Source organism: Chanodichthys erythropterus, chromosome 18 (assembly GCF_024489055.1).
Source record: "Chanodichthys erythropterus isolate Z2021 chromosome 18, ASM2448905v1, whole genome shotgun sequence".
In the NCBI taxonomy this organism is placed as follows: domain Eukaryota; kingdom Metazoa; phylum Chordata; class Actinopteri; order Cypriniformes; family Xenocyprididae; genus Chanodichthys; species Chanodichthys erythropterus.
The window spans coordinates 30437129-30459917 of NC_090238.1; the positions used below are offsets into that span (position 1 = coordinate 30437129).

At 35.8% G+C, this 22789-nt stretch overlaps 2 protein-coding genes across 3 annotated transcripts; both read left to right on the forward strand.

Annotated features, from left to right (window-relative positions):
- Positions 1 to 528: 528 nt before the first annotated feature.
- On the forward strand, positions 529 to 4956 carry tagapa (T cell activation RhoGTPase activating protein a). Its single transcript, XM_067367801.1, has 10 exons — positions 529 to 657; positions 959 to 1036; positions 1181 to 1234; positions 1521 to 1590; positions 1793 to 1935; positions 2049 to 2210; positions 2316 to 2425; positions 2519 to 2687; positions 2897 to 3005; positions 3541 to 4956. The coding sequence occupies exons 2-10, from the start codon at positions 1010 to 1012 to the stop codon at positions 4587 to 4589; spliced, it is 1893 nt and encodes a 630-aa protein (XP_067223902.1). The 5' UTR covers positions 529 to 657; positions 959 to 1009; the 3' UTR covers positions 4590 to 4956.
- A 2327-nt stretch (positions 4957 to 7283) lies between these two features.
- Positions 7284 to 22242, forward strand: ezra (ezrin a). Of its 2 annotated transcripts, XM_067366758.1 has the most exons (13): positions 7284 to 7611; positions 11851 to 11934; positions 13334 to 13429; positions 14175 to 14449; positions 17015 to 17098; positions 17183 to 17329; positions 17809 to 17905; positions 18623 to 18786; positions 18942 to 19072; positions 19284 to 19444; positions 19563 to 19655; positions 19745 to 20011; positions 21554 to 22242. In XM_067366758.1, exons 1-13 carry the CDS (start codon positions 7600 to 7602, stop codon positions 21716 to 21718), a joined length of 1776 nt encoding a protein of 591 aa, XP_067222859.1. In that variant the 5' UTR covers positions 7284 to 7599; the 3' UTR covers positions 21719 to 22242. The 2 variants fall into 2 exon arrangements, with proteins under 2 accessions (XP_067222859.1, XP_067222861.1); XM_067366760.1 differs by lacking the exons at positions 7284 to 7611; positions 13334 to 13429; positions 14175 to 14449 and having other exon boundaries at positions 11876 to 11934.
- The last annotated feature ends 547 nt before the right edge of the window (positions 22243 to 22789 follow it).

Below are 22789 nucleotides of genomic sequence, written 5' to 3' on the forward strand. Positions count from 1 at the left end.
CAAAATAATGAATCATTGTAAAAGTGCCTTTACTGTAAACATTGGCCAGGCTTAATTTTTATCCTATTTACCAGAAAGCCTTCAGAAACTGAAATTGATTTCAAGAAAGAATTCAAAATTACTAAATGCCAAGTAAAAATGCATTTTATCCTTATAAGATATAATGTTAAAGACAGATATAGTATGTAATGATTGTAGATATATGTTGACTGATGGCTAAAAATAATAATTAAATTCATTATTTGTTTTATTCTAATGCAAAATGGTAGTTTAACATGATATGTATGTTCTTGATCCTTCTGGCCTTGTAATTTGATATGCACTTCCTCCTATTGCCATATTTTCTACCTGTTACATGCATGCTCACATGAGTGACGTATGTCACACTTTCCACCCTCGGTCACAACAACTCGCCTTTTGTAGCTAAAGAGGTGTTGATGGTGGGAGCCCATGATGCTGCTTCCTGTCTCCATTGCACATCAGAATTTCCCCTATTGCCCGCCCACTTTCATTTTGTGCAGTGCAGTGGGCTGTTTCAGTTCAGTCTGTCTGAGACACTTGGTAGTGTCTGTTCTGTGCTCCGGAGTCAATGTAGCTTTCTGCTTTCTCCAGCCACCCACAACATTTGACCTCGGATTTAATTAAATTTTTATAGTGGTGAGTAACATATTTGTTTACATATACTGTTTTTATTATAATAGTGTGTTATTAATTATATATGTTTTATTTTTTTGCTATGTTTTGGATCTGTTAGCTAATTAAGTGATACATAATTATGCATACATTCTTTTTTGCTGTAATTAACATTACCACTTGATGTGTAGAAGACTAAACTGAATCTATTTAATATTTATTTACTTATTAAATGCATTATTTGGATCATGTTGAGTTGCAAAGTTTGATTCTATGATTCACTCTGTATTAAGTTCTATAACCACAAACTCTTTTCACTGATCAGGTAATCTGACCAAGAGGAGTGATCTATTGGTCATCACAACACAGCAAACCTATGAAGGTGCTGAGTGGTCACGGCGTGGTAAGTTATCACCTGCACCCAGAGTTTCACACACCTATTGTCTCTTAATGTCATCATGGAAACTGATTAGTATGTATTTGAATTGACTTACTTCCCTAAATCTCATTGAAGGGATAAACACATCTTTTGTTCTTTCTCTTTCAGTCTAAATCGTTGACCCAAAACAGCGAGAACCTATTCATCATGCCAGCCACAGCTGTAAGTATATTGATCCCAAGATCTTACGCATACAGCACTTCTTATCACCTTCTGATTGATAGATTAGTGCAATTATGGATTCTTTAAAGGCTAAGTGTTGAGAACAAAGCCTAAAATGGGATGTTACAAAGTCCTGACCTGTTACATGTCAATATATTTTACCAACACGTGATGTTTACAAAGATTACTCATTTAAACTCTTGTTGCACCAACCCCAAATTCCCCAATTACCATTTTTAGTTCTGGCTCTTTCTTCATTTGATTATTTGCTTTTAATTTCTATTAGGTTCCAATGAATACGGGACTCTCCCTTAGTCAGCAGACTAATGCCAATCTGACCAGAATCTCCCACACTGGTAAGTTTACAGTCTCACTTCTGCTCTTTTAAATGTCATTGCTCTCTAATAAGTTGTCTTGGACTTTTTGATGTTGACAAAAAAACAAAAACAACCTTTCAAAGCCAGATTTAATGCAGTTTACTGTAAATTAGAATCAGAATACTGTATGTTAGTAGAATATAGTGATTTTTAATATAGTTTCTTTATTGATATTCTACAGGAAACCCAAACATCAATCAAAGGCGTTGGAGGAGTGTGATTCACAAAGTACAGAAAAGGCGTGTACATCCCAAAAACAAGCTGTTTGGGCGAGCCTTGTCTGATATTTGTCAGAAAGATGGGTGTCCTCCCAAACCAATCATGGTGAGAATTGAATGAATAGTACTTCATTTGCAAAACCATAAACAAATGTGGTGTTATATGTATGTGGTTTTAGTCTTTGAAATAATCTGAATTTGCCTAAATTTTCTTTGCAGGATATCCTTACATTGCTGCTGAGAAAGGGTCTGTACACCGAGGGGGTGTTCAGGAAGGCAGGCAACGCCAGAGCGCTGAGAGAGATCAAGGCGCAGCTCAACGATGGGATGGAAGTGGATCTGAAAAATCAGTCAGTCTTTTTGCTCGCAGATCTTGTCAAGGTATGGCACGACTTTGGGCAATATGATTTGAGTTTAATGATTTACAGTAATGAGGTCTACAATGTGCATATTTGATCACTAATCAATGTGTATTCTGATTTGCAGCATTTTCTTAAAGAACTGCCTGGCAGTTTGCTAATGGTGGAGAAGGCCAAATCCTGGATGACTGCTATGGAAAAGGAAGATGAAGATCAGAAGTGCGCTGAAATCAAAATGTAAGTTATCTAATGATGCAACTGGGTTGAATAAAAAGTGTTTAGTGTAAATGAACTGCATTTGTGACCAGGTTTTCTTTATTTCGTCTTTAGGGTGATCAGCACGCTTCCTGAGCCAAATATTCAGCTCTTGAAACACTTGATTGTTCTGCTCCACCTTATAAGTGAGAACGAAGGAATGAACAAGATGAATTCTCACAATCTAGCTACATGTGTTTCCCCCAACTTGCTCCAAACAGACAACTTGGAAAAGATGGAAGAGGTGAGTGTACAGTGATTTCTGAAAGTTCTCACATGATGTGGCCATGAGCCAGAAAATAGCAGACTGAGTCAAATTGAAACTCAAGATATCAATCTAGTTTCATATCCAAAGTTATTTTGACCTATTTTCATTGGAATTCACGTGATGACTTTTTTTGTTGTTGAAGTGGCCTGTTTAATCCTAATGTCACTCTGGGTTTGTATTTGCAGGTGACAAAGCTGACAAAGTTTCTCATTGACAACTGCAATCAAATATTTGGTGAGGATGCAATGACGCTCTTTGGAGACTCCGATGAAGATGAACTCAGCGATAACCAAGGTAGCTTCTTTTACATTTTGACATTGAGTTTTATTGTTGACATACAGTAAGAATATTGAGCTATAATAATAACGTGGACGGCATAGCTCAGATAATTTGATCTTGATATCTTGGGAAATATGAGAACAGTTTGAAACATTGCTAAGATCTCTTCTGAAACCCTTTTTCTTAAAAGAAAAGGATGCAGGAGACTTTAGCTAAAGAGCTCTAATATTCAAATGTAATATAAATTGTTCTTATCTATAAAGAGTTCTTTGCCATTTTGCCAACGCATTGTGAATTAGACATCCATTGACCAATTAGAATTTAAGAGAGGCGGTCCAGTTGTACCTTCAGCAATCCAATTGGCTGTCCAATTCCAACTTGATTTCAAATGGACTTGGTTATTTCAAAAACATCTTGCCAATTCCTATCTGTCTCCCATGCGTTGGCATTCTTTACATATGACGGCAATATGTAGTTAGCAAAACAAATGTAGACATGATCTAATAGTACTTAACATTCTAATAATATCTATCCTTGATTTCTTCTTCAGACTCTTTCTCTTCACACCATCATGACTCGGCATATGACAGTAATGACCCTGATGCAGACAAGGGGAGTTATTCTGACATGGACTCCATCAAATCCGGCGTTGAAGAGGAAGCCCAGAAACATTCCAGCACCGTTGAACCTTGGACTACAAAACTGTTGACTCGCAGACGCTCAGAACCAGCAATCGTCTTCACCGAGGGAGTTCGGCACCTGGTCCTCTCTAGGAGCCAGACAGAAATGGACTTTTATGACAAACAATTAACAAAACAGATCTCCGATGACTGTATTGTGTTTAGAGCAGGTAACAGCTTGGGGAAAGGCTGTTGTTTGCCACCTAAAACTGGGGCCAGGAAAACCTCTAAAGGCTCGTATTGTTCTTCAAGCTCACTTGAGAGTTGTTTCTCCAGTGCTTCAGAGAGCTCAATCCATAGCTCTCCTATCATGCCTTCATGCAGTCAGAGAAAGGCCCTTACACGCAAACATTCGTATCCCATCCGCCCATCGGCACCTGCACCGAATCGCTCCGAGACCCCAAAAAGACGCTCGCAATCGATGAAGACCGCACATATCAGAAGCAGGACTGTCTTCGGGCGAAGTGGCTCCACTAAACGGGCCATCGAGAGAGCTCTACGCCATAGTCAGACCGAACCCGAGCTACCAAATCCTAATCCGGAGCCGAGATTCTTGTCTAGCAAGGAGATTTTCCAGCAGGTGGACAGCAGGATACCAAGCGATCCTCCAAGTTATCAGCAAGCGGTTGAGGACAATTCCCATGTGGTTCTCTCGAGCCGTAAATCGCTGACTGTTCACGATGTCAGATGTCTGTCAAAGAAAACATGCAACTGCTCCAGATCCTCAAGTGAAGAGACATTGCATTCACCTTCTGGGAATGAACATTTTGATATCCACAACAGAGACAGTAAAGAGACATGTGATAGTATGAGTGGATCCTCCTCAGAGTTGAGACAGAGGAGCACATCTGAATCTGTGTGTGAAGCATCACTACCAGAGTGGTGCAGTCAGGAACATCTCAGAGAGACATATGTGTAATTTATTTTATTATTGCTACTTTTTGGTGGTGGCAGAATGTCTTTTGCAAATGACCTCATAATGAGGCACAATTCAGAAGTACAATGATGTACAATTCAGAAACAGTTATGCGCTGAATATGTTGAATTTTATTCTTCATTTTAGTCTGGTCTTTTGTGACAATGTTTTCATACCCACAGTATTTTCCAGCTTCCCAAATATTGTGAAAAAAACAAACAAAACAAAACAACAAAAAAACTTGGCACTTTGAGGATTTTTCACTACACGGGTTCATATGTTTTTTGTGCAATGTTTGCAGAGCTAATGTATATACTTGAAAGCAATGCAAACTATGTATGTCTTCTCATGAAATAAAGACATGAAATAAACTACAGTCATGTTGCCATTTATGAAAATAATGAGAATTTATGAGTAATAATTTCATTGTTGTTGTTTTTTTGTTTTTGTTTTAAATAATGAGTCAAATCAGCTTGGCCTGTAAATGATCGTTAACTAAAATTAAAACTAAAACCATTAAAAAAAATTTCTTGAAATAAAATAAACAGTTACTAAAAAAATAAAACGAAATCTTATTTTATTTTAGCTAGTTGCAACATTTTCATTTAGTTTAAGTTAAAATACTAAAATACCTCAAACTAAATTAAAGTACAACTAAAAAAACAAAAACAAAACTATAGACATTTTTTATTTTTTTTTAAGTATTAAAAATGACAAAATTCTTAACACAATTACTATATTACAATGGCCCCCAAAACGTATTTGGACACTTAAACTGTATAAATGTCATTGTGTTAGATCAGCAAACTTTTGCAAACTCAGGCTATGACCCATCTAGAGGTCTAATCTTGATAGCCATCAAAAATAATGAATTTTCTTGAAATATGAGGAAAAAATCTTTTAGTTAAAGTAGTCATTTTTAGCCTTCTAGCAGCTTTGCTCCTCTGTGTGCGGTGCGCAGGTTAATGTGCTTCAAGATGCGGGCCTGCAACTCATCAATGGGTCATGACCCACATTTAAAACAGATAAGAAAATGTTAATACATTCTTAAAAATATAAAGGTTCCATAAGGGGATTTTCGCAGTGATTCCTTAGAACAGGGGTTCTCAACTCTGGCCCTCGAGGTCCACTTTCCTACAGAGTTTAGCACCAAACTTGATTAAACTCGCCAGGCTGTAACTTTCTAGTACTCCTACAGACCTTGGGTGCGTCTCAATCAGCTCCCCATAGCTTCCCTGAATCAGTATACTGTTTGTGTACACGAATTTGTGCACTGGTAAGGACAGCAAGGATCTTGGCTCACTACACATTGGGCGACATGACAACGTCCTCATTGTACAACATCAATTCTGTTTTTTTTATGAACAACAGCAGAACTATATTATTTTATAAATGTAATTTAAAGTACATTGTTGAATACTTTGCTTGTTACATATACATGCAACATTTCAGCCGTAAATAAATGATAAATGTTAGCTAGATTATGTTCATTACCTATCTAAATGTTTTGAGCTTCAGAACTTCCGTTAAGGGAACGGTGCATTATGGACATTTTAGGGAGCGAACGTTTCAGTGCACTGGAAGGATTTTGCGATTGAGACAGCCCTTAAAATGTCCGACTCCCTAATCAGTGCTCTGCTGAACTAGGGAGCTGATTGAGACACACCCCTAGATTAGCTTGTTCTGGTGTGTTAAAGGGTTAGTTCACCCCAAAATTAAAATAATGTCATTTATTACTCACCCTCATGTCATTCCACACCCTTAAGACCTTCGTTAATCTTCAGAACACAAATTAAGATATTTTAGTTGAAATCCGATGGCTCTGTGAGGCCTCCATAGGGAGCAATGACATTTCCTCTTTCAAGATCCATTAATGCACTAAAAACATACTTAAATCAGTTCAGCTTAAATCAGAAGCTTCCTGAAGCAGTGTTTTGAAATCGGCCATCGCTAAATAAGTCGTTATTTTGTTTTTTTGGAGCACCAAAAATATTCTCGTTGCTTTATAATATTAATATTGAACCACTGTACTCACATGAACCGATTTAAATATGTTTTTAGTACCTTAATGGATCTTGAGAGAGGAAATGTCATTGCTCCTTATGAAGGCCTCACAGAGCCATCGGATTTCAACTAAAATATCTTAATTTGTGTTCTTACAGGTGTGGAACGGCATGAGGGTGAGTAATAAATGACATTATTGTTATTTTTGGGTGAACTAACCCTTTAAGGTTGGAGCTGAACTCTGCAGGAAAGTGGATCTCGAGGACCAGAGTTGAGAATTAACCTTAAAGAGAACAGTTCTTCTAAGAACCATCATTTTCTTTTTAAAAAAGAACCTTTTTCCACTACAAAGAATCGTTTGTGAAATGGAAAGGTTTCATGGATGTTAAAGGTTCTTCATGGAAATTATTAACCAACTTGTTTTAGCATTTAAAACAATTTAAAGCAAACTTTTCAACTTAAGTGTTCGAATACGTTGTGGGGCCACTGCATGTTTGTACATAGGCCTTATTAGCCTACCTGTACTAAATATAGGCTACAGAAAGTAGAGAATTGCCCAAATAAAAATATCCACCTTGCAGTAAATTATAAAGCTCAACCGCACCCATGTTCTCTCCGCCCAGTGTATATGGACTAATGTTGTAATGTGACAATGAGCTGTTGAAGAGCTTCTCACTTACAAGAAACCTCCCGTTCAGATCAGCAAGGCTGTACACGTGCTCTACTTCTGTCGCATTGCGTCGCCTGCTGGGCGCGAGCCTGATCAAAGGTCGAATGTACAGCGCAGCTGCACTGTACGCAGAGAGTCGCTGGCACTCTTTAACTCGAGTGCTAACTAACTTATCGTACTAGCTATCGCTGGGGCGAGGCTTTGACACCATCTATCGAAAATGACTCAGAAATGAGTCTAGCGTTCACTATTCAGATCGGTCGCGAGCACATAGACTGTTAAAGATCCGGCGCGCGTCTCTGGTTTCTTTCTTCAGTTGGTCCCCATACAAGACTGACGATGCCTAAGCCTGTAAGTGTTTATTTTATTTTTATTAAACATAAAGTTTATCTTTACATAAAGAACAAAATATATAGCCTAACAATGGGAAAAAGGATTTTGTGACTGTGAGTGAAGTATAACTATTGTACAATATCTCGGACTCCTACATAAATTTACATGCCTATGTCTAATCTAATTTATGTTTATTATTGATAAATACTATGTTGAATCCTGTCCTTATTTAGTGGTTTCGTATATCTATGGTGACTTACGATAGGCCTCTGTCATAAAGACTCTAATTAGGTTACAAAAAAAGTTTGATAGCTTAAGATTAGGTTAATATTTTATTCAATATTTTTTTGTAACAAAATCCGTAATGTTGAAAGACAGGATTTTTTTTTTTTTTTTTTTTTTTTTACTCAGCAGTTTAATCAAGATAAAGCAGCTAACTTATTTATTACCAGCTATATTATTTTGCCAATGTTGAGGAGTAAAATTGTATATATCTTGTTAATGCTTATAAATAGTGGTTATACATAATAATCTTTATATTTAATTCTCAAAAGGTGTAGTTATCACCTCGAATCTTAGAAGGAACTATGAATTTGATGGTTAACATGCTTGAGTAAGATGAGTCTTTAAACATTAACTAAACTTAGACAATGAGGATGAGTTCATGCTGTGTTCATGGGCGCAGAATGCCAAAGTAAAAGATTAGCTAGATGCAGCAGATTGTGCTGCTGTGAACATACTTTTGACTTTAGTATTTGAATACCAGGATGTGATGTCACTCTAATTAATGCTGTTAAGATTCAAGAGAGTTACTGGTAAACCTGCTGATCTTATTCATCAAGGTTTTTTACATATTTGAGCCATGAGAAGAGTGTAATCTTTCTGCACACCCTAAGTTATGGTCATGTTGAAATATATTTTTTAATTGTCCCTTTATGGAAAAGCTAATTCTTTGAGAGAAATATGGAGATACAGCATTCCCAAGTTTGTTTGCAACAATGCCATAGAAGAACCTTTTTTGGTTCCCCAAAGAACCTTTCAGTGAACAGTTCTTAAAAGAACCATTTTTCTTAGTGTGAAGAATATTTTAATAATCTAAAGAACCATTTGTGTGATGATGGATGTTAAAGGTTCTTCATGGAACCAATAATGCCAATAAAGAACAGTTTATTATCAACCATTACAATTGTTAGAAAAGATCATCCGATTAAAATCGTCTCCTACATTTCACTGATTGAAATGTACAAAGTCCTTCCAGGGTCATTACAGACACACTTTAAACCCCAGATGTATTGTAATTATTGTGCATGTGTTTTTCATAAACTCATATGAATTGAGAGACTCGTGGAATATTTGTACTTTAACTTTTAATAATTAATTTGGGACACCGCAAAACCATTCAAACAAACTAGAGAAAGAATGAAAAGAAATGGTGACCAGATATAGCATCATATACATTATAAGCTAAAAGTTAATGTCTATTTCCATTTTCCATGAATTCCCTAAATACATTTATTTAATCTGAGATAAGACCCAAGGCTTATTTAAGCTTATGAACAAGTACTTGAGTGGAGCACAAACACTTGTCTGTGATTTGAGGAGTAGCACTGTCTTGTGAGGTACTCTGTACCCTCCAGGCTAATGAGACATGCAGGTCACGCTGTGTTATGAGTATATGACGTAGTCCGAGTCTTTTTCCGGTTAGATAAAACGTGCAGTTCTGTTGGTTGCCCATGGAGATGGTGACTCCTGGAGTAAACATTTAGCACTTATTCAGTCTGTTCCATTGCTGGGACAAATCCAACCGAGAGGACAAGCTTTGAAGATTATAGATTATATCTGCCATGCTGGCAATGGGATTATTACATTTTATTTGCTTTGGATACGGACAGGCTGAAGCTGCCATAAGCAGCTTGTTTGGCACTTACTGACAAGACCCTAAAGATTTTGGATTTTTGAAAGCATATGTGCTAATGTATTATGTGTGTAGTATAGTTATATAAAGATACCATATTAGTTACAGCAGTGATTTAAGTTCTTTTGACACAGTTGCTAGCCTATTGTGCCTTATCTAATGGCTTGCTGATAAAGGGTAATTTGCATTGTTACACTGATAGTCTTACTCAGACAACTGAACACCTTGTGCTACTATTTTATTTGTAATTTTATTCACATTATTACACATGATTTCTAACTAAGTCAAATTTATTTTATTTTAAAAGTGACAATGCATATTAATTGTCATGAGCACTTATTTTTTTATCTGCAGTCCCTGCAGTATTCCTACAATTAGTAAAACAATGGTATGACCCATAAAACATTATAAAAAGTCATGCAAAACATTAGGATTATAGACAAAATCATTGTTTTATTGTTTTTCACCATAAATTATAAGGTGAATCATAATATCAATATTTCAAAATGTTACCATGAAAGAGCATGTAATGTCTTTTAAATGCAAAATTGCTTTTCGCAACAAATTTGATAGTAAAGTAGAATTAGATACAAATAATAATAAAAAATCACCATACACTTCTTTTCAAATTTGCTGGTTAGATTTTTTTTCATGAAAATGAAATGAATTGAAAAAAAATTTCTTTAAATTTATCAAAAGTGATAGTAAAGTCATTTATGATGTTACAAAATATTTTTATTTCAAATAAACATTAAACGTTCTATTAATCTTTCTATTTCAATTAAATAATCTTGAAAAATTATACAATAAACACAAAAATATTAAGCAGCACAACTGTTTTTAAACATTCATAATAATAAGAAATGTTTCTTGAGCAGCAAATCAGCATATTAGAATGATTTCTGATGGATCATGTGACACTGAAGACTGGAGTAATGATGCTGAAAATTAGCCTTGCTTAGCATAAGAGACTTCTTTCAAAAACATAAAAAAATATATGCCAAGGTTGCTAATTATTGAATTACAGTTAACCATTTTTACATAGCTTTAATTCATCATATCATTCATTTCATTAAAATTATTTATATATATTTTTTTTACCATTAATGGTTGTTCACAGAAATTTAGTTTAAAGGGATAGTTAACCCAAAAATGAAAAATCTGTCATCATTTACTCACCCTCAGGTTGTTCCAAACCGGTATAAATTTCTTTGTACTGCTGAATGCAAAAGAAGATATTTTGAAGAAAGTTTGTAACCAGGCCACTTTGGGCCACCATTGACTTCCATAATAGGAAAAAAATGCTATGGAAGTCAGTGGTGGCCCAAAGTGGCCTGGTTTGGAACAACATGAGGGTGAGTAAATGATGAATGAATTTTCATTTTTGGATGAACTATCCCTTTAAGTGTTAAAAATGGTTTGTATTGTCAGCAGTAGGTGCCAATAGTTCTACAGTAGTTGGCCAGTGTTGGTCAAAACATGCAGATCATTTACTTGCTGATGTGGCTAAATACTAACAACAGGGTGTAACGGTTATTGCACTGTGAGGATTATAACACTTGTCACCTTTCTCATGATTAGAACCACTAAATGTGCACTAATCCTGGATGTAAGAAGGTCTTTATTTATGCTTTGCAAATAGAAATAACTGAAGAAAGCATTGAACTTAAGTGATGATGAGTCTGAAACTTTTTTTGCACAAGTTTGAAGGGTTTATCTTTACAGCTCTAGAGTAGTTCACATGAAGGTTGTGTAACTTTGCCAGTGCTTGTAAGACTCTGTCAAGGTTCACCAGGTCGTTATGAAAGCTTGTGTAAAGTGTGCTGGACTGAAATGTGACCTTGAACAACTGATTGTCACCATGGAAGTCATGGAATCTCTTCTGGAAACAGATTTTTAGTTTTATGTGTCTTGTTAATGGTGTATAGAGTGTACTTTACTAGTTTAAGTATATTACGGGTATGTTTTGTTTCAGTGTCTACTTTGTGAAATGCAAAACTAAATCTCATAAATTATAAAAAGATTAATAATGTCACACCTAATGTCCGTTGAATCTGTTGAAACTTTATCAGATGTCAGTTGTCTGGAGGATATTGCATACAAGTCTGTCATAAGGCTTTATTGCCAGTGGCTTTGTGTAATTTAGCTGGCACAATATTCCATGATTATAGTTAACATGCCTCTGATAGTTGATGATCTGACTGATGTGATATTAAATATCTTATATGACAATGGTGTGAAGTAATACATTAAAACAAATCTTTTGTTCTGTTGTAATGGCATATGTATTATTTCTGATACAATGGCAATGAAAATGCACTCACTTATGTTCGTTATTGCAGATCAATGTCCGTGTCACCACTATGGATGCCGAGCTGGAATTTGCAATCCAGTCAGTTACATCAGGCAAACAGCTCTTTGAGCAGGTAAGCAATGGCTCCAGAAATTGTCCTAATATTTGTTTATAACTCAAGGCGGCATGCAAGGAAACGGTAATCATATGTGTTTTTTAAGCTAAGTGGTAAATTGCATCCACTTTATATACAGATGAGGGAACATTTTTGTAGTTTCACATTGCCTGCTGGGAAAATAACTCAAGCATACACTGAAAACTCTGACGCTCAAAATAATTAATTGGTTTGAGTAGGACAAACTGAAATTAAACAAACTAGTTCAGTCAAATTAACTTTCATGAGTATTTTGCACTTTTTTTTCATTCAAGTTCACAGAACTAATATATTTTAAATAAACTGAACTGTTTCATTGTTTTGAGTTGTATTAACTTATTTCTTTTAATTTAGACAAACTTAAGTTTAACTGAAACTGGGCTGGGATTTCTATTTCCCAGCATGCTTTGCCCATGGCACTCGAAAGGGAGAGTAAATGCTAAAATTAGCTAGTAATAGCTAATAAAAATGTTCACTTTGAGGTTACATGAATAATTTAAGTTAAATGTATACTCAAACTGTAGTGTACTTAATCATTATAAAGTTAAGAACAGTTAAAATGTATAAGTACAAAATAAAAATCTGCCAGTTCTGCTTATTTAAACTTTGAATTTCTTAACTTAAATATTCTGAGGCAACTGATTACCTCAATTTTTTTGAGTTTTTCCAATTTATTCGGGTTTACAGTGTATTTTAAAACTAATGGGGAAAAAACTCACCAAAGTATGAAAATCTCCTGCTAAGTTGATATTTACTGTATATGCACTTGCATATGAGTAATTCTTGCAAACTATGTCCTACTAGGCAATGTAAAAGCACTACTTTTGTTTTATCACACTGACTCATAAACTTGTAGTGACTTGTTAACTTAAAAAACTCTTTTTGTAACAAAGCTTTTTAACTAATTGCAAAAGCATTTTTCTTACTTTAGAGACACACCTGAATTCATGCTCATGACTACAGTCACTGGGTGTAAATCATTTTTCAGATACTGTTGAGATTAGTAATGTTGGACTACCTTGGAATATGGTGATTGGTGAGGCAAGATATGACAGGACTGTATATGGAAAATAACCCCAAAGGTGGTGGACACCGTCTCTCCCTTTTTGTACACACTTAACTGAAAAGAGGTCAGTTTGGTTGGTAGTTTCCCTCCCTGTTGATAGCATAGTTCCTATTCTAATCTTCTCAGAGCAGAGACTCTCCCATTGTTTCGCCTACAACATAACGTCATGCTTGTTTATCACGTGCTGCAGGTGATTAGGTATCATGTTTTAAATTTACGTCATAAGAATCAATATCAAAATTTGTTTACATTTAGCACTGTGCTAGTCTCATGTAACTGGTTGAATTTTATCCTCTGTGTTCATGTATTCAGGTGGTTAAGACGGTGGGTTTGCGTGAGGTCTGGTACTTTGGTCTGCAGTACATGGACAACAAAGGCTTTCTGACATGGCTGAAACTGGACAAAAAGGTTTTTTGGATTTTATACAGAAAATTGTATTGTATTTGAACCTACATTTGCACCACTACATTTTTAGACGATAAATAATAAATGCTTAGTAGTCACAATGCTTGGATTAACGTTAATAATATGTTAATAACACGTTCAAGTGCCCCATTATGCTTTTTCGAACATTACCTTTCATGAAGTGTGTAATATAGCTGTTTGTGAGTGTAAAAGGTCTGCAAAGTTTTTAAGATTAAAGCATATGACAAATAAAGTTATTGTCTCCTAAAAGAAAGAATTTATTCTGAATTGCCTGAAACAAGTCATCAGCAATTCCAGTCTCACTTCCTGTTACAAACCTACATAACAATGTAACAAATTTGCATAATGCCAGCCTATGTTCTTCATTGGCTTCCCACGAACAACGTCTACTTTGCCCCGCCCTTAAACACTGTAGTTGTAGCTCATGACTGGAAGAGTTTGGTTCGTGTTATAGACATGTTGAGAAGACGCTGTTGTGTAGACTGCCAGTCAAATAAACATTGACCACTACAGGATTCCTGTTAGAGAAGTCACGAGACATGCAGGTGATGTTGAACTTTGATTATTGCTCAACAAAGGTGGGAATAAGAAAAAGAATAAGTGCATATGATAGCTGAATCACTAAAATATCTGCAATGTGTCATGGAATCTACGTAAACATAGAACTGAACATTGTCGTATAGTCATTTACTTTGTATGTTAACAACCACTCATTCTGATTTCATAGGTGTCCTCTCAAGATGTAAAGCAAGAGAACCCTCTGCAGTTTAAGTTTCGGGCCAAGCACTACCCTGAGGACGTGTCTGAGGAACTGATTCAGGACATCACAAAAAAGCTTTTCTTCCTGCAAGTTAAGGAAGGCATCTTGAGCGATGAGATCTACTGCCCCCCAGAGACAGCAGTGCTATTGGCCTCATATTCTGTACAGGCCAAGTTTGGAGACTACTCACCGGAAACCCACAAAGCTGGATACCTGTCGTCTGAGCGGCTCCTGCCTCAGAGGTGAGGGGGGAAAAACTGCTCAAAAAACATGAATCCAGTGCATTCTAATGATTCAGCGAGTTAAATGACTTAAATAGTTCTCAGTCCTGTTCCTGGAGGTCTACGTTCCTGCAGAGTTCAGTTCCAACCCTGCTTCAACACCTGTTTGTAATTATCAAGTGTTCCTGATGATTTGATTAGGGTTGATGCTATACTTTGCTGGAAGGAATATGACTCAGCACAGTTATTGTGATTTTGCCAATTAAGACATATTAGTGGGTCAGCATATTTTGTTGATCCCTGAACATTCCTGTCTCAAATGTTAGTCCTAACCCTATCTCTACCCCTAAACCTATCCCCACCCATAATTTATCCTTAGAGTCAGAAGGAAATGATAGTTGAATAACACAGATGTAGAAGAACCTAACCCTGGTTGTAAGCCTAAACTTGACATAAACTGTAAACTTGTCCCTCAAATCTGATTGGTTGTTCGGAATGTTGTTCCAGGATCAACAAATATGTTGATCCAGAAACATGTTGTACTTGGTGTAATCACATTCATTGACTGGGTCCACTTGATTTAAATAAATAGTTAACCTTGTTTAAATAAAAAAAACATAAAATACTGGAAAGAATTTAAATGGTTGTTTCCAACTTAATTATTTGAAGTTTATCAAACAAAAAAATCACCCCCCTCCCTGAATTTACCATAGTGTGCAAATATTTTTAAAATCACTTCAACCACAGATTAAACCAAGTTGGTTAAGTATATTTTAATTAAGATTAATGATAAAGCTGACATCATTTGTACATGTCAGCAGCATGCATAGTTTTGGATCTCACACAAAACTGACACAATTTTATAATTTTAATATTAACTTACAATACAATTGTCAGGATCTGAGGCTGTATAAGGGCACAATGATGGAAAAATAAACACAAACAGTTTATTGACAATAATACTCAGAACACGCATGAGATCACAGGAGTAACAAACGTAGAAACAAAACCACATAAGCATAAAAGAACTGCGGGCTTAAATACACAGGGATAATTAACGGAACAAGAAACAGGTGCGTAACTCAATCAGAAACCGTGGAAACAAACTAGTTACAAGAACTCAAGAGGTGCGTTCCATTCGACCGTAAGTGGACTGCGAAGTGGACTTCACAGGGTATTTCGCCATCTTAAGTGAGATTCCATTCCGAAGGGAGCGAACATGTTCAGTTCGAAGGGCACTGCGAACGGCATAGGGAATAAGGGTACATCGATACATCATTTCACAGGAAGTAGAGAGGTAAAATTACCCAACTGTCATTGCGCACCGTGTCACCAATCAGAACTACGATGGAGCAGAGCCGTTGAAAGAATTATTAAACGGCTCTCTGATGGAGGAATTTACGTTTGAATTTTGAATATTCATAAATTTTGTTATTATACGAACGAAAGTATGAGGTTATGGCGATGAGTGTTGCATATTTTATTGTATGAATAGGCATGACAAAGTAAAAGTGTTGAAAAGCAGCTGAGGCTCTGTCATTTTTTATTTTACTTTATTTACCTCAGAAGTGTTTACTATGCAGCTGCGTGTGGAAAAGAAAGCGCACGAGATGAGACCCAGACGGTGGATTAAGAATACATACAGTTAAACAAATGAGAATTTATTTTCATATGGCATGACAGTTACAGCTTCAAATCTGTTAAGAGTCAATTTTAAATTCGAAAGTAAATTATAATATTTATTTATGTTATATCATAATCTGCGCGACACCGTCGTTGACTTTCTTTGATGACGTTTGCAGGGCGTTCCAAATGAGTGATTATTGCCAGCGAAGTCCACTTCAACTGATATACCATGCTCAGGGAGCAGTGAACACTGCGTAGGGACCCTGTCGAATGGAACGCAGCTAAGAAAACAGTGAAAGGGAACAATGAAAATGAAACCAAAACACAATGAAACCTAATATAGCCCTGACAACAATAATTTTTTCAACATTTTACTGAAATCATTATCAATTGTTGCAACAAATTACTGTACAAATATAAATAATTGTATACATATACACTTATGTTTATGCTTAATGTTGGTGCTGCTTTTAACCAGATTAAAAAATCTCTTAATCCAGCTTTATATATTCACTAACATAAACACAAACATTTACATTGTTGTTACTTAATATTCCACATGTGAAAATAAAATTAAAAGCATTTAGTGTTACAAATATAATAAGCATATACCACTTTTCTCCAAAATATAAATGTCTGTCTGAAAAGTAGATTTAGTGAATTTATTTTATCTTGTCAGATCTACAAAAAATTTTCACAAAATCTTGTCAAATCTTTGCATATGTTCTGACCACTTCTACATAAATTACAGATGAAGAAAATTGAGACTCTGAAGACTAAAAGAAGTTTAAAGACTAAAGAAGTTTAATGATGAAACCATGTGTACAGTTTTATTTATGCAACATCCTGAAATTATTTTAGTTACATATATGTGCGCAATGTCTAACAACTTTTTAATAAAAAACTTTAGACATATGATTATGCCACAAGGCGTGTTGATTTGATATTCTGTGTTTACAGAGTGCTTGACCAGCACAAACTTTCTAAAGAACAATGGGAGGAGAGGATCCAGATTTGGCATGAGGAGCACAGAGCAATCCTCAAGTGAGTTTGACTTGAATGCTCCCATTCAGCTTGCTTTCATATCGCTCCACAAATTTATAATTTCTATGAATTCTGTGCCACCAGGGAAGATGCCATGCTGGAGTATCTAAAGATCTCACAGGATTTGGAGATGTATGGCGTAAATTATTTTGACATCAAGAACAAGAAAGGAACAGACCTGTGGTTAGGCGTGGATGCTTTGGGTCTTAACATCTATGAAAAAGATGACAGGTAAGCACTTTTTGTGAGCAAGATCTGATTATTTAGAAATTCTGTCAGGCTAGTTGGGGATATTGGGGTCAGTGTGGTAGCTGCCATGACTTTGTGGTTAATGACCTAAAGGTGACTGTCCGAACCCACAACATGCCAAACAAGTCAACATGAATACCTGCTGCTTATTATTGACAGGTCATTGCACTCAGTGACCTCTAATATAACACAAAGTTTGTAATTTTTGTTGACAAAAAAAAAAAAAAGAAAGACATATACAATTACAAAAAAGGTAAAACGTTACATGTATTTACAATAGTAATGACAGTAAATTATCCATAACATGCAAGTAACCCTAAACCAAACCCTGATCCTATGGTAAGTACATGTTGTTAATTAACATTGCTCAATACTTAAATGTATAATAATTACACTGTAACAAGGACACCTTTATAATAAAGTGTAACCAAAATAAATTTTGGCTGTTTTTCATTACTTAGGCTGACTCCAAAGATTGGATTTCCTTGGAGTGAAATAAGGAACATCTCATTCAACGACAAGAAGTTCATAATCAAACCCATTGACAAAAAGTCTCCTGTAAGTCTTTGCATGTATGATTTTGTCTTTTTTGCCCCTGAAATTATTGTATGTTGACAAATAACAATGACAAATAGGAGTATCGAAAGTGAAGAAAGGAAAAAATCTTTTAAAAAGAATTTAAAATACTGTAATACATTTAAAAGTTCTGAGAAATTAACTCTTTGTATTCATGTTGGTTTCATATGGTTTTGAAAACCTTAATACAATTTTCAAAGCTTAAATGCTATGACTTAATGATAAATGTCATGTGGTGTTACCATCTAGTTGAATTAATCTTGAATACATCTCACTGAACACATCTTTATCAACATTTTCCAAAATGTTTAAAAAATGTTTTTCAAAGTAAAAAAAAATCTTTTTAGAAATATTGTTAATTACTAATTAATTACATCTGAAAAGACATTTCATTAAAACTAAAACATAGTGCCAATCTACTCAGTGAAGTTTTCCTTATTATAATATCAAGACATTTGAAGCCCCTGTCCTGATATTTTTCATGTTATGCATCCAAAATACATCCAAATTAATTGTAATTCAGAAATTAAAAACCTATTCTTCATATAAGACGTATATTCAAGTCATATGTACAGAATTGCATTTTTAATGTATTTTATATTATCCAAGAAGGCCGGTTATAATATATTTGCCCAATTATTTATGCATATGACATTATTAAGTGTGTCACATTCTGTTCTTTCTCTCTTGCTTTTGCAGGACTTTGTGTTCTATGCGTCTCGTCTACGTATTAACAAGCGCATCCTGCACCTGTGTATGGGAAACCATGAACTTTACATGCAACGCAGAAAACCTGATACCATTGAAGTGCAGCAGATGAAGGCACAAGCCAGAGAGGAGAAACACCAGAGACAGATGGAGAGGTGAGGACACAGTGTTCATTGCCCAGAGTGCATCATTATATTGCAATGAACAGCTGCCCTGATGAGCACAGCAAGACACCAGCAAGCTCAGGCCATCACTAATTGTAGAATTTTGTTGGCCACAAAAAAAATTAATTCACCTGCTTTCTTTCCAGAGCCCAACTAGAGAATGAAAAGAAGAAAAGGGAGGCAATAGAGAAAGAAAAAGAGATAGTGGAGAGAGAGAAACAAGAGATGATGATGAAGCTTTTCCAGTTTGAAGAGCAGACCAAAAAGGTTGAGAGAGGTAAGAGTTAAGACTACCCTTTATATATATATATATTGTATATATATTTATATTATTATATAAATATATTATATATATTGTATATTATTATATTGCATATTTTATTATACAAGATCCTGTGACCACCCTTCTTGGCAGATGCTTGCAATAAATGATGTTATATAATTGAGTGACTGCTGCCCCCTTCTGTTTGATTTTGTGTATTGTTTAGATCTGAGAGAGCAGTTTGAGAGGGCACGGGTATTGGAGGAAGAGAGGCGGCGGGTAGAGGAAGAGGCAGCACGTTTGGAGGCTGAGAGACAGGCGGCACTGATGGCTAAAGAGGAGCTGGCCAGGCAAGCTGAGGATCAGATGAAAACTCAGGAACAACTGGTAAACAGGGGACAATTTTATACACACAAAACGATCCTAAAAGAGTGACAGTCTGTGTAATGGGGCAGAATTATTGGTTTATCTAGATTGAAATGTACCTTTTTGGTTTACTATATAGGCAGCAGATCTGGCTGAGTACACTGCAAAGATTGCCTTGCTGGAGGAAGCCAGGAGAGTCAAGGAAGAAGAAGCTAATGAATGGCAGAACAGGGTAAGTTTTGAACAGTGTTGAAATCATTAAAAAAATGGAAAATGTGGTTAAATTCTTCTCGTTATAATTGACCTCTCCACTTATCTCAGGCTAAAGAGGTGCAGGTTGATCTGGAAAAGACCCGTGAAGAGTTGCAGCATGTTATGGCATCCCCTGTGGCTGCTGCCCCCATGGCTGCCCCCATGACTGCCCGGGCCATGATGGAGGAGCCCCTGGAGAACGATCATGATGATCATGAGGAGAACAATAGCACCTACAGTGCTGAGTTACTTGTGGAGGGCATAGAGGACCACCGCAATGAGGAGGAGCGCATAACAGAGGCAGAGAAGAACGAACGTGTGCAGAAACAGCTCATGGTAACATGCGTATCACCTTTTCTCAAACATAATTATGGATTAGTAGTTAGGATGGTGATTCATCCCAATCATTCATCAAATTCTGATTCTGAAAAACACCTAAAAACATATCCGGATTCCTACATTGATTTGTTCAGTAACTATTTCTGGAAGTTCTGGACTTTTGTCATTCTTTCAGGAGATTCAGGAGTCGTTCACAAATGAAACAAGCCTTTTTTTCTTCTGTCTGTTCACATACATACACAACACAAACTTTTAGTGGGGAATTTGATTCGTTCAGTGATTCAAATCTTTTTGATCTGTAGTTTACATCATTATTATTCGACTAAGTGAGTGTTTTTTGAGTGTTATCAGAAAGTCATTGTGTAATTGATACAACAGATTCATTTAAAAAACACTATATTGATTTATAATTAGTTTACAATTACAAGCCTTATTATCCTAAATTATTGTATATTATATTAGGCTGTTCATGAAAGACATGCTTCAAGGGTTAGTTCAACCAAAAATTAGATTAATGACTCACCCTCATGTCGTTCCACACCCATAAGACCTTCATTCATCTTCAGAACACAAATTTAGATATTTTTGATAAAATCCGATGGCTCAGTGAGGCCTCTACTGACAGCAAGACAATTAACACTTTCAGATGCCCAGAAAGCTACTAAAGACGTATTTAAAACAGTTCATGTGACTACAGTGGTTCAACCGTAATATTATAAAGTGATGAAAATACTTTTTGTGCACCAAAAAAACCCCAAAATGACTTTATTCAACAATATCTAGTGATGGGCGATTTCAAAACACTGCTTCATGAAGCTTCAAAGCTTTACGAATCTTTTGTTTCGAATCAGTGGTTCGGAGCGTGAATCAAACTGCCAAAGTAACATGATTTCAGTAAACGAGGCTTAGTTAAGTCATAAGAGTTTGAAACGTTTTGAAATTTCAGTGGTTCACGTGACTTTGGCAGTTTGATTCAAAACAAAAGATTTGTGAAGCTTCGAAACTTCATGAAGCAGTGTTTTGAAATCACCCATCACTAGATATTGTTGAATAAAGTCATTATTTTGTTTTTTTGGTGCACAACATAACATAAAGTTGAACCACTGTAGTTAAATACGTCTTTAGTAGCTTTCTGGGCATATGACAATGTTAAGTATCTGTCAATGGAGGCCTCACTGAACCATTGGATTTTATCAAAAATATCTTAATTTGTGTTCTGAAGATGAACGAAGATCTTACAGGTGTGAAACGACATGAGGGTGAGTAATTAATAACAGAATTTTTATTTTTGGGTGAACTAACCCTTTTTAATTCATACAGTTTGTATATAAGCAACATGGCACGTTTATTCGGTTCATTCACGTCGAACAATGTATTTAATTCAGTTGCACTGATCTCAAATCACCAATATCAGTTCAGTATGCACCATTTGTTCAGTTACACCACTACTATGAATTATACTTCACATCCTAATGTTAGATTTCAATTGTCCTGTTTGGTATTTACACTGTGACTAATTGTATCTTAAATTATTTTTAGGCCCTGAGCTCTGAGCTGGCCGATGCCCGAGATAACTCTAAGAAGACTCAGAACGACATTCTGCACAATGAAAATGTACTAGCCGGGAGGGACAAGTACAAGACGCTTCGTCAGATCCGCATGGGCAACACCAAGCAGAGAATAGATGAGTTTGAAGCCTTGTAATGGCTGATAAATTCTCCAGTAAACCTCGAGCACCAGCAGCGCTCTGCTCATGTGTGAATTTATCTAATTGCCATAAATGGTTTCACTTTGTATTTGCCATTTAAAATGACTGGATTATTTACACAGTCTGCACACACTACACACTGTTGTACACACTAGTACAGTAACTCTATTTTTTGACAAACATGGACAACATCCTCATTCAAGACACTAAAATGTATGTTTTTTAAAGTTCGCCTTGAGGACGCTGTTGAGATCCTATTTATGCTAATTGTGCCAAAGGCCTTGGTTTGAGAAATTGTCATCTTTTATGGGAACCTTTTGAATGTGGCTAACTTAAGATCTTTATGTGTCATGAAATGCATCACTTCCTCAAAAAAAGGAGGTTTTATGTTTGAAAAGAACAAATATATATACAAAATGTGCGAATATATTACGAGGATTGTAGATAATTATGTAAAACAGGAATGAGATCAAATAGTGGCCATAACAAACAAGTCAAGTCAGATTTTGATTCAAGAAATGCTGCATAGTAAATTAGATTTTCTATGTAATATTTTGAAATAAAAATATGAAATTGATTTGAATGACTTCTTCTGTCCAGTTACTTTGGGATAAAAAATGCATGATCAAACATGTTTTTCACATGTTTTGGCTAAGGTCTGTGGCAAAAATGATTTCAAAGAAAAGAAAAAATGCACTCTAAGAATTATTTGACCAAGACAGGAGCACAATGTCTTGACAGTGGAATTGTTCAGGATAGCAGAAAGGTTTGCATTGTCTGTTTACCCAGATGTCCTTCAGTTACGCTGGGACCATTAAAAGAACTACAGTTTCATTTGCGCTGATGTGCAGAGAGGCTGTTAAAGGCAAATTATTATGCAAAGGCTGTGCCTGCATGAGCCCACAAAGGACCACTGATATTTACTCAAGGACTAGAGCGTTAATTATGTTGCTAGACAACAATTATGAAGCCTGGAAACCATTTGTTGAAATATGCAAAGGGTCAACTAACATTACAAGGGGTCTGGATTACTGTGTTCCATTGGAAAATGTTTCAGCGATCATTAG

Excerpts from the sequence above, each read along its gene's own strand:
- tagapa (XM_067367801.1), top strand. The coding sequence starts at position 1,010 with ATGAAGGTGCTGAGTGGTCACGGCGTG. Across the intron at positions 1,936-2,048 it reads GTCCTCCCAAACCAATCATG|GATATCCTTACATTGCTGCT; the intron begins GTGAGAATTGAA and ends TTTTCTTTGCAG. Across the intron at positions 2,688-2,896 it reads ACTTGGAAAAGATGGAAGAG|GTGACAAAGCTGACAAAGTT; the intron begins GTGAGTGTACAG and ends TTGTATTTGCAG.
- ezra (XM_067366758.1), top strand. Across the intron at positions 11,935-13,333 it reads GCAAACAGCTCTTTGAGCAG|GTGGTTAAGACGGTGGGTTT; the intron begins GTAAGCAATGGC and ends TCATGTATTCAG. Across the intron at positions 17,099-17,182 it reads GAGCACAGAGCAATCCTCAA|GGAAGATGCCATGCTGGAGT; the intron begins GTGAGTTTGACT and ends CTGTGCCACCAG.